The sequence below is a fragment of the Fusarium venenatum genome (genome assembly GCF_020744135.1).
Source record: "Fusarium venenatum strain MPI-CAGE-CH-0201 chromosome Unknown EDB82scaffold_1, whole genome shotgun sequence".
NCBI classification, from domain to species: Eukaryota; Fungi; Ascomycota; class Sordariomycetes; order Hypocreales; family Nectriaceae; genus Fusarium; species Fusarium venenatum.
Genome location: NW_027072129.1, coordinates 4,961,847 through 4,972,355, shown reverse-complemented (window position 1 = coordinate 4,972,355; position 10,509 = coordinate 4,961,847). Strand labels below are relative to the sequence as shown.

At 48.9% G+C, this 10,509-nt stretch overlaps 5 protein-coding genes across 5 annotated transcripts; 2 read left to right on the top strand and 3 right to left on the bottom strand.

Annotated features, from left to right (window-relative positions):
* Positions 1-559: 559 nt before the first annotated feature.
* On the bottom strand, positions 560-1,903 carry EDB82DRAFT_471183 (uncharacterized protein; the record flags this gene model as incomplete). The annotated part of the gene is made up of 1 exon (XM_025730567.2): positions 560-1,903. The coding sequence occupies one exon, from the start codon at positions 1,901-1,903 to the stop codon at positions 560-562; it is 1,344 nt and encodes a 447-aa protein (XP_025589679.2).
* A 709-nt stretch (positions 1,904-2,612) lies between these two features.
* On the bottom strand, positions 2,613-5,948 carry EDB82DRAFT_47951 (Endonuclease/exonuclease/phosphatase). Its single transcript, XM_025730568.2, has one exon. The coding sequence runs from the start codon at positions 5,815-5,817 to the stop codon at positions 2,902-2,904; it is 2,916 nt and encodes a 971-aa protein (XP_025589680.1). The 5' UTR covers positions 5,818-5,948; the 3' UTR covers positions 2,613-2,901.
* A 450-nt stretch (positions 5,949-6,398) lies between these two features.
* On the top strand, positions 6,399-7,496 carry EDB82DRAFT_532745 (uncharacterized protein; the record flags this gene model as incomplete). The annotated part of the gene is made up of 2 exons (XM_065609257.1): positions 6,399-7,041; positions 7,093-7,496. The coding sequence occupies 2 exons, from the start codon at positions 6,399-6,401 to the stop codon at positions 7,383-7,385; spliced, it is 936 nt and encodes a 311-aa protein (XP_065465586.1). The 3' UTR covers positions 7,386-7,496.
* On the bottom strand, positions 7,497-9,000 carry EDB82DRAFT_486738 (BAR domain-containing protein). The gene is made up of 5 exons (XM_025730570.2): positions 8,686-9,000; positions 8,567-8,617; positions 8,474-8,519; positions 8,354-8,427; positions 7,497-8,299 (listed from the first exon to the last, which is right to left on the bottom strand). The coding sequence occupies exons 1-5, from the start codon at positions 8,696-8,698 to the stop codon at positions 7,698-7,700; spliced, it is 786 nt and encodes a 261-aa protein (XP_025589682.1). The 5' UTR covers positions 8,699-9,000; the 3' UTR covers positions 7,497-7,697.
* An 18-nt stretch (positions 9,001-9,018) lies between these two features.
* On the top strand, positions 9,019-9,983 carry EDB82DRAFT_47944 (peptidyl-tRNA hydrolase). The gene has a single exon (XM_025730571.2). The coding sequence runs from the start codon at positions 9,171-9,173 to the stop codon at positions 9,774-9,776; it is 606 nt and encodes a 201-aa protein (XP_025589683.1). The 5' UTR covers positions 9,019-9,170; the 3' UTR covers positions 9,777-9,983.
* The last annotated feature ends 526 nt before the right edge of the window (positions 9,984-10,509 follow it).

Genomic DNA, 10,509 nt, shown 5'->3' with positions numbered 1-10,509 from the left:
AAGATTCCGCATCCCGAGGCAGTGTGAGAAGACCCGATGAGAACTCCCAACGAAGCCGTGACAAATGATGGAGGAACTTTTAGAGATAGTACTTGACTTGTGACGAACTGACTCCCTCGTTTGGGAGCTATCGGCATTGAGCCAATGGCCCGAGCCGACAAGACGAGCATCGAAAATTCAGCACTGCCCGCTATTGAACGTGAGGCCACAACAGCAACATGACTTCACCCGAGAATTTTGACAGAATGGTCCATTTAACGTTTGTTCCATCTACTACGCGTTGTCCTGGTTCCTCTGCCTCTCTCTTGGCTTCTCAAATATTGGCGAAACCCTTTGTTCCAACGGCACCAAGCTCTCTCGACGTCGCAGCCCAATCTCGATGACCAAGTTGCCGATTTGCAACTTCTTATCTACATGTTCCAATTTGACTCAGTCTCGCAACCTATTCCTCGGAAATGTCGATGCCAATAGCAAGTGTCCGTTAATACCCACCAAAGACAAGCGTGTATAGTCCTAGATCCGGCTCTGTGAATCCATCTCCCAGTCTTGCCATCCAAGCCTATATTTGCTCGCGCTTTATCTTTACGGGCGGCATACCCCAATTATCCTGGCCTCTCTCCCACGCATCATTGACGCTGGTTACAAACCGGAGAGAGCTCCCAAGGCGCTTGCTTCGGAAGCGCAACGGTGAATCCAACGGCAAGAAATGGCGTCGGCGGCCTTCGTCCATGTCTGCATCGATTGCGTCAATGTTTCTTTGAGTTGCGAGAACGAATCGCACGACATTATCGATAAAACGCTTCAGCTTAAAGAGTTGCACAGCGTTTACAACGGGTTTGCGCACGATGTTCTCGTGTACGAACTCGCACAGAATGTTGTCGGTTTCGTCTCGTGATAGGGTCTTGTTCTTGGAGATGCTCTTGATGAGAAAATTCTTCTTTTGAACGTATTCTTCGTACTCTTCGACTTGGGTAGCGATTTCGTCGAGGAAATGTGTTGGCCAATACCAACCGTGTGGGTGTAGAAGAGTGCTCGGTGCGAGTCGTAGCTTTTCGATCTGGTCATCAATAGCTTGGGAGGTGATCTCGTCTGAACTGTCGCTATCAGACAAGGACCCCACGTCTTCTTCGTTATCCAAACTGTCTTGTGATATGGAAAGATGGTGATCGACCGGCAGAGATCCAATTCCATCACCAGGCCAAGTCTCGGAAGAGGTTTCCGCTTCAGCGACTCCTTCGGGAGCATCGGGACTGTTAGTCAACCATGCCGAAGCAGGGCCTTGAGGAGGATCGGAGTATTCAACTCCAGGTGAAAGGACTCCTTGGCCATCCCCGGCACAAGCGATTGGGAACGTGACAAATGTATTAAAGAATACACTGTGGGGAGCATCAGGACTGTTTGTGAGCCATGTATTCGACTCAGGAGTAGTAGTACTGGGAGAGGCTTCGAAAGGGTCGAATTTGGCATTATCAGTCATCTCGTCCTCTTCATCACTAGACGCAGAGTGATACTCAGATGGCTCCTCGACATTTGGCCAGTCATAACCGTGGATAGCGCCATCCCACATAGGCTCAGTGTCCTCCATGTCGACATCGGTAGTACCAGTGAACGCACCACTGTCCTGTTGGTCCACGGCAGCAATATTCTCAGATAACTCCAAGTGTGCATTCTCTTGCTGCGCAAGTTGATCTTCGCAAGCTTCAAATTCTTCGTTTTCGTCCGAGTCCGGGACCGGGTTGCCCTCTGGAGACTCAACTAGGTCTTTTTCCTCCTGCTCGTCAGGAGAAGGAAGTGGAAGCACATTAGCATAATGCAACAGAGCGTCTTCCTCTACATATTCCATGGCAAAATCACGTATATCGATTAGCCTATCGAGCAGAGTCTCCGCTTGGTAAAGCACCATGCGTCGGTAGACTGCAGGCAGCTTGGCCGTGTGGTGAGCCTTGGGTTTCTAGAACGACATCACATCTGTGCGAGTGCCCATGATGACTGTTCCTGCGAGGAGGTTAAAGGATATTCAAGGAGTATTATGTGTTCATGCATTCTCACCTGGGTACCTGAAAATACCAAGATGATTTCCTAAGAATCGGTGTCTCGTATCAAAAGCAAGAAGAGGCGGCGCCAGGCTATGCGCGTAACTGAAAGAATACGGTCAAAAAGGTAGAGAAAATGCTGTTTCAAAATGATTTTTGTTTTGTTTTTGAACAAAGGAAAAATGAGAAGAGGTAATGGGAGATGATGGAAGAAAAGGGAAACTCGGTGGCCCACCGAAAAAAGCGATGGGGAAACAGAACGAGCAGTGCAAGTTTGCAGGTACTATCATGCGAGTAAAAAATATAACTGCAGTGACTCACCGACGTCTAGAAGGGACATTTCATGTATGGGAAAGGGCTGTTGAAAACAGTAAGAGTCTTCTATACAAGAGTTACAGCGACCTAAGGAAGGAATGGCTGAGTACCAAGAAGTGATACCATCACCATTGACGGACGGCTGATAGAACTAATAAGCAACAGAAACAAGGGGAGCGGTGCCAAGAAGCCATAAAGCTGAAGGAATGTGAAGAGTACCTATCTTGTATCTTGTTCCTCATTAGTGCCTTGTATACAAAGCATGAACCTGCTAATTCTTCAAAGACATGATACACCCACCAATTGTACACTTCCTTTGACTCTTCAAACTTTGTTCACGACTTTGATCTCTCATTGTTATAGACTAGCACTGACCTTTTCTAACCCCTTTGTCGTATCCTGTCCTCCAGCCCTGCTGACACATCGAAAATGCCGGTATACCTTCTATTCAACCCAAAAAACAAAACCCCAGATTAATTTCCTTCTCAGCGCATCTCTAACGTCATGTTCAAAAACTTGCCCACAAAGCTCGTATCTTGCGACCCGGCCGCTTCTAGCTCCCCTCATCACGCATTATGAACATTTCTACTATCGTTCTCGCCCTGTCCCTTGCGCCCTTTTCCTTTTCGTCTATCCGACAGACCAATGGCCCAACTATCTCGGCGTATCTGTGTTCTCTCATCTTCCGCTTCTTTGAGTCCTCATCTTGCGCGTTTCCTCGGCGAAAGCTTAGACGACGGGAAAGACCGGGTTTGGGATCAGTTGTTACAGGCGTTAGCTCCGACGCTGCGCGGGACAGAGTGGCTGTGAGAAAGACGAACGCGATATTGTGGTTTGGTGCTGTAGAGAGAATGTCGAGAACCCGGGTCTTGGTGTCGGGCCAGGCAGTGGGAGGTACAGAGGTTACGTTGGGTAAAGACGTAGAGAGCTTGGCCCAAAGATGAGTAGGAATGAGACCATCTGTAAGCGATTCGAGGAAGAGAAGGAGTATAGAGCAGACAACTTCTAACTTGAAGGATGCAGACCATTCTAGTGGGAGCGCATCAAGTAGAGAGCTATCGTTATCGAGGGCAGACACGAGTTTGACCTTTGCATCTTGCATGTCCTCTTCGGCAACCCTCCAAGTTGAAGACTCAAGAGGCCATCCAGGGTCTCTCGGTAGCACCTCATCCTCCAGCATCGTCGCCTCTGCGAGACTACGCTCCACAAGTGTTTGCACTACTTCAGTAAGCCTGAAGAGCTCCTTCGGCGCTGAACATTGTACGGCTGAGTCGTAAGAGATCGCTCCCTTTATGCCCTTGTCCTCCACAAACTTTCTGATACCTCCATCTGGGATTCTTATCAGCTCTGCCATAGAGCGACCTAGACAAGAGGGCTTCCAGGCCCCGCGTACAGGAATGAAGTGATCTCGGCCATCCTCTACACGAAGAACTAGAACCTCTTCGATCTTGGCACGGGCTTCGTTCAGGGCCCTGATGTGAGGGACAGTTTGTACCTGGAGTTCCAACAAGACCAAAGCCGTCTCTCCGGGGTTTAAAGTGACAGTAGTGCCCAGGGAACCTTGGATTTCTTCGTCAGCGGACACGAATGACGTCTTCAGCCATTCAGGGATAGCATCATCTCCTTCATCTGTTGTCGGCTTCGTCACAAACGAAAAGGTCGCTGCGACACTCCCTGTATTGGCAACCGTCAAATGGCGTGCCTGCTTCTCTAGAGGTAGAACCTCTCCGAAGTCGACAATCTTATCTTCATTGCCCTCACTACCTTCCACGACAACGGTAATGCCTGGGCGGCCCTCATTCTCCGCTCTGTCTAGTTCTCTTGCCACCTCTGCATGAATCTTTGCTTTAAGATCTGGTACAACAGCATCATAGTCGAGCGTAAAGATTGAAGTGATAGGCTTGTGGTCTGAGGATGCAATGCGTTGGTGAGAGGTGTAAATCTCGAGGTTGATTCGATCCCGAAAGCCTTCTTTTGTCACGAGCTCTTCTGCCTCTGGCTCATCGTTGTCATCGTATTCATCATATCCGAGGTTGTCAGTGGACAACATGGGATCCTCTCCGTCAGCGTCGGGATCGTAACTAAAGAGCACGTCTTCATCCTCTTCTAGTCCCCTAGACTTCATTTCTTCGTCTTTTTTCTTCGCTTCTTCTTCCTCTTTGATCTTATTTTCGTAATCCTGCTTGTCCTTTCGAGTCCTGAACAAAATTCGGTCGCACCAACTTGGAGCTCTTTGCTTTTCACTTGAGTCGAAGAGGCCAACCGTGCCAACATCGTATTTGTATGTCGGAAGAAAAGTGATTGGTCCTTCTTTCCAGCCATCATGGAATAATTTCCGCTGCTTGATGATCCTCCGCAGTTGATCATGGGGAATCAAAGAGTCGATTGTAGCCTGCAACGAAGTGGGATCTTGACTGGGGTCTTCGGGGAAGTCATCAGGGTCCGGTAGGTCGCTGGCGGTATCAAAGCTTTCGTCCCTTGAATGCAGAGATGGCCTAGAAGATGACTCTTCATCACTATCGGAACCTTTCATGACAATGACACCTTGCTCGCCAAGTGGTTTCGACTCGTCTTCGTTTATGCCATACTCACCTCGAGCATGCAACGTGAGTATTCGTCTTATATCATCTCCGGGTAGTCCATCCAGCCGAAAGTTTAGGTCTCCAAACCAGAATGCAAGATCCTCGTCTCCAATCTTCTCTCCCTCGTCTTCTTCGACGCCCGAGTGCACAATTGGGTCGAATTGAGTTCGCGAGAGAACTTGGCCAACGTCCCAACAGCGACGCTCCAAGTATGAAGAGCCAGCACCACTAGCCAAGTGGCTATTCACAAAGACCATGCGCGTTGTTTCGCCAAGTAACAGTCTCGTTGTAACGGCTCCCTTGTTTCCAAAATATCCCAAGAGACCCGTGCCAACCTGCTTCGTACTGACGTTGCTGATGGTAGGCGCAATTTCAGGGGAAGCATACACCAGGAGCAACAAGCCAGTCATTTGCTCAGCCGTGATGAGTTCGTAGCCTTTAGGCAATGCTGCTTCCAAAGCTGCCTTCCATTTATCCATAGCACTTGTGTCTGTGTAAACAGCACGGTTCATGTAATCCTTGGTTGTGTTAAGGTCTACAATTTCCTGTAGTCCCAGCACATACAAACCGATAGCATCTCCAGAAGTCAAGTGCAGAGGCTCGGAACTGCCATTGTCTTTTGCATCTTTTTCCACGGCACTATTTTTGGAAAGATTGAGGCCTGTCAACTGCTCGTCCAAGCCTTCACCGCATGTGAACCATGTCGCAAGGTCTTTATCCGTCCCCGTACACGCTGCAACGTTCCATGTTCCAATCTTGACCTTTAAACTATGCGGTCGCACGAATTCCGATCGTCGGGCATGAACAGCTTTAGCGAGAGACTGAGGCGTCGTGGATGTAGGATCCCCTAGCTCAGAACCAGGGGACTGGTCATTTTCTTCTGCCATGGACGCCGTTACTATAGTATTAGAATAGAGAGACGAGTCATACACACGGCGTCGGCTCGAGGTATCGCTTGGAGGTCGACTTGTCGTTCTCTAGATCATGACTTCGAACAACCTGGCTTAACCATAAACTTGAGTCAAAGAGATGATTCTCGACTGCGGCAGCACCAAAAGAATGTTGAAATAAGCAAAAACGGGGGTTATGAAGGGATAAACCTCAGCTTTCGCGTATGACGTCGGAGTTGTCGTAGTCTTGGTTAGTTGTGATGTACAGAGTACTAAGGAAGGGTCCTAGGAACTCAACGCCCCGCGGCAGCGTCATCTTGCGCCTTATCGATAAGCTACCTGCCCAAGGTGCTGCACTCAAGAATGCGCAACCGTGCCTGTCAACAATACCCAGCCTGCCTTTGACTTTATCTTGCATACCACAACCAACGTCGATCACGCGACACTCGATCATCATTTCAGACAGGTCTTACATACGAAATAGCTTGACATTTCCCTACCGATCAGGTTCCCTAGACTGGCTACCAGTCTCACAGGTAGTGAATTGTGCCCAACCTCAAAACACCACAACCACCATCATGAGTCGACAAACACCACGAAAGCAGCGACACACCCGTCAGCCTTCGAACCGCATACCGGCCGTTTCAGACTACGAATCAGATGCCGCAGTTATACATACCGACTACGCGCCACCGCCTCCACGCACAAACACCGAACTCAACCTCTCTGTGCTCCAGCGCTATCTCCCCTCTATCCACACCATCCTCAGCATAGCAGCCAACGCTGTTATCTACACATTCAATAGCACCTCTGAGAGTTGGGAGAAGTCTGGCGTGGAGGGCACCATGTTTGTCTGCGCGCAAAGTCCGTCTTCCGAGGATCCTGCCCAACAACCACGAGCCTGCGTGTTTGTCCTTAACAGAAGAGGGCTTGATAATGTGATTGTAGATCTCTCACGGGTGTCCCATGCTGAAGTTTCTGGCGAGCTCGTGATTATGAAGGTCGAGGGCGATTGGGAGGAGGGCGACAAGGTCCTAGGAGTGTGGATCCACAACGACAAGGATGAGACGAGAGAGATGAACGCCGCCATTATCCAAGAAGCTTGGAAGATTGCGCGCTCTGCGGGTCCTGTCGAAACAACACAAGGACCTGAAGCTGGCCCCGCCATGCAGGCGATGGGCAGACGACTGAGTATAAGCGATCTCTTTGGGACGGCGAATGGTTTTAATGTCGGACACTAGGTGACGTCCGTCATGAATGGAAAACCTGAAGTTGAAAACCCCGAGTCTGAAGAGTCGAAGATGGAGGATACGAAAGGGAAAGGCAAACAAAAGGCAGAGAATCCGATATCCGTGAAACCAGAGGTTATGAAACCAAAGGAGTCGGGGTCAAAGATTGAGATGCCAGAAGCAGATGTGGCAAAGGCCAAGGATCCAAAGGGCAAAGACTTGAAGACTGAAAACTCCGAGAACACGGATTTAAAGGTCGATATGCCGGAGGTTGAGCTGCCAGCCGAGGAGAAACCTGAGTCTGCGGGATCTGAATCTGATATCAATACCGACTAAGCCAGTCTTGTTGTGGGGACGCCAGGGAAGATTCCTGATTCTATGATTCAAAAAGAGCCTTCTGGGAACCCAGGAAAAGGTTACGGAGTTGAATAGTCAACGACAGCAAGTATTCGCCTAAGAGCAAAGCGCGTAATAATAAAATTATAGAAACTGATCCGCCTATATACAGTAGAACTTGAGAAAGCCCATAAGGACTCTGCACCTATTTTCTCATGAATCTTCATGATACTAGCACATGCCTACAAACAACAACCAACCGTTCCATACGCCGTTCCCCAATCCTGATGAGATGCAAATCCAAACCAAAGCCTATACCGTACCGCTGATGCTTAACTCACGAATCTCCTGCAACACCTGTTCCACTCTGGCGTCCAGTTGCCCCTCGGCGTACTGATCTCTCGTGTCGGCATCCAGATACTGCTGCACCTGCGCCATACGCGAATAGGCTTCTGCACAAAACCGTAGCTGGATCTTGACGAGAGCTTCGAAAGTAGGGTCTAGGTATGGCACGCGAAGTTCGATAAGTTGGGGCAGTTCGGTGCTTAGCTGCTCGTTCAACTGCTCGTAAGCGACCTTTGCCATCTCCATCTCCTTTTCGGTACGTGGTAGCTTGGTGGCGTCCTTGTCGGGTTTCTCGGCAAGCTTCTTCACTTTTGCGCGGAGGGCGTCATAGTCGAGCAGCTTGTGCGCACGCTTTTTGATCGCCTCGTTGACGTCGGGGAAATAAGCGCAGAATCGTGTGATGGGGTCGAGGACAGTGGTTCGGTATGGGCCGTCTAGGGCTTTGATGGTTTCGGCGTCTAGATCTTCGACTGCCTGTTTGTAACTCCTGCTAACGCCGTCTTTCGCGCCTGCGTCGCCATAGAATGCATCTATCGTTTCGGCAATTCGCATTTGCGAAGCAGTCATAGCTAAGTCAGGGTTCAGTACAGAAGATCATATGGTGTTGCGGATGACGAGCGTACCTCGGAGAGAATCGAGATAACCCTTTGATTCCTTTTGTAGTCGCAAAGCAGCTGCTTCCATGGTCTTGAATCGCCTATTTCCGTTAGACGTGGTCTTTCAGTGGCTTCGGTGTTACTGACCTTTCTTCGACTTCATAATCGCGATCGTTTGTCTTTTCCACGTGCCCTATAGCACAATCAGCTTCGTCTCCTCGTTTCGTACGAGTCGCGTACCCGTCTTCATCATAACCTGCGTCGTCGCGCGGTTGACATTCTTCTTGAACCCTGCCTCATGTTAGACCCCTCTGTTCTGATCTGTTGTGCTCCTGATTGCGGGGTGATGGCTCTCGTACCCGCCCACGACATGTTGAAATATTATGTTTATAAAAAGAGCTTTCTCGTCTTGATTGAGTGATTTTTTGGCAGTAATTTGCAAATGCGCGCTCGAGGGTATATGGTTGAATTGCTGGTGGTATTACAGGAGGAGGATGGTAATAAACATGGAAGTTGAGTGAAGAGTGACGACAAAACTGGAGCTCAGCCACACTACTACCTGTTAGTGCCTAGCAGCCCAATCGAAATGATCGACGTCAGCGATGGAGGCTGTGTTTAGCTCTTTATTCGATACACGTGATCACGCGTGGATTTGCATCTCGAAATGCAATTGGGAAAGAGTTTGACGATCCGTTTCAATATCGAATCGCGTTATATTATACGGCAAAGGAACAAAAGTAAATTGGTTTGATCTAATACAAATTCGGCCAATCATTTACTTATCAACCTATCCTTCTCATCCTATTAACAGGTTTCGACTTTCCTCCTATACTGGCTCATCAAAATGTTCAACCCTCGGTTCTTAGTTGTTAGCTTGGGAAATCCTTTGCCGAAATACCAAAGTCTTCATTCAGCTGGTCACTTTGCTCTCAATGGTCTCGCCAACGTTCTGCGCAACCCTTCATTTCAAGAGAAGACTTTCGGGGGCCAATCATGCCTAGTATCCCAAGGTCCAAAGTACACTCTAGTTCAATCGCCCACTCTTATGAACATCTCTGGTCGCTTTGTTGCCCGTGCTTGGAGCGATATGGTCAAGCAACAAGACCCTTCATCACTCAGTCTGATCATTTTACATGACGAACTTGAGGCGAAGAAAGGTGCTGTTTCTCTCAGAGCCTGGGATCGAAGTCCCAGGGGGCACAACGGCATCAAGGACGTCAAAAACAAGCTGTCACAGGATAAGTATCCTACCTCACCGTTTGTGCGAATAGCTGTTGGAATAGGACGCCCCTCGGATGGAGAAAGAGACAGAGGCACTGTCAGTGACTATGTCCTTGACCGGATCTCGAACGAGGAGAGGAGGGCTTTCGAGGAGGATGAAGTACCACGCATGGTCGCCGAACAGCTCATGCAAGTGGAAAAGGAATGGAAGGCCGAGCTTGAGCGATGATGGTTAACCTCCTAGGTTGTTTCCAACGGCAAAGCGATACGACGCTGCAACGCTACTGCAATATTATGACGGATTGACTCAAAGAATTGCAGTAACCGCCATATTTGGATTACTGTCCATTTCAAGGAATAGCTCAACGTCAGTCTTACTTCATATTGAAGTTCAAAACGCAGACGCGCATATTCGCTTGGAGCTTCAAGCTCACAGCTGCTCAGTAAACATGGAGACTACTTGAGCAATCGAAAGAATCACAGTCTAAAAGATACCCAAACAAGACACGCCACCACTACGCATATTTCCCTGTGACCACACATGCATCTTCAAATTGTCCAGCAGTCGGGTTCAATCATGAGTGCGATACATCTGAGAATGCATTCTACGCACTGCATTATCTGCTTGTCCTACCTTGTGGTATGCCCAGTTCCTTATCTCACGCTAAGCACGCCACGGATGAACTAGGTCACAGCCAACACTCCCTCTTTCGCTTCCTTATCTATGCCAAGTTGGAACCAATTTTGCATAATCCCTTCAGTCCAATGAACTCTGGTCATATCATTATGGAGGTTCAATTATCCCACTCATGATGTACTTTGGGTATGACAACCTGGGGCGGAGCTGAAATATTGATCAAAAGCTAGTACAGTCGGCGCCTTGGTATCCGACAAGGCATGCGGAGGTGTCGAAATAACGAGTGATCAAGTGCCGACGTGCTTTTGGTATCTCTCGAATCGAT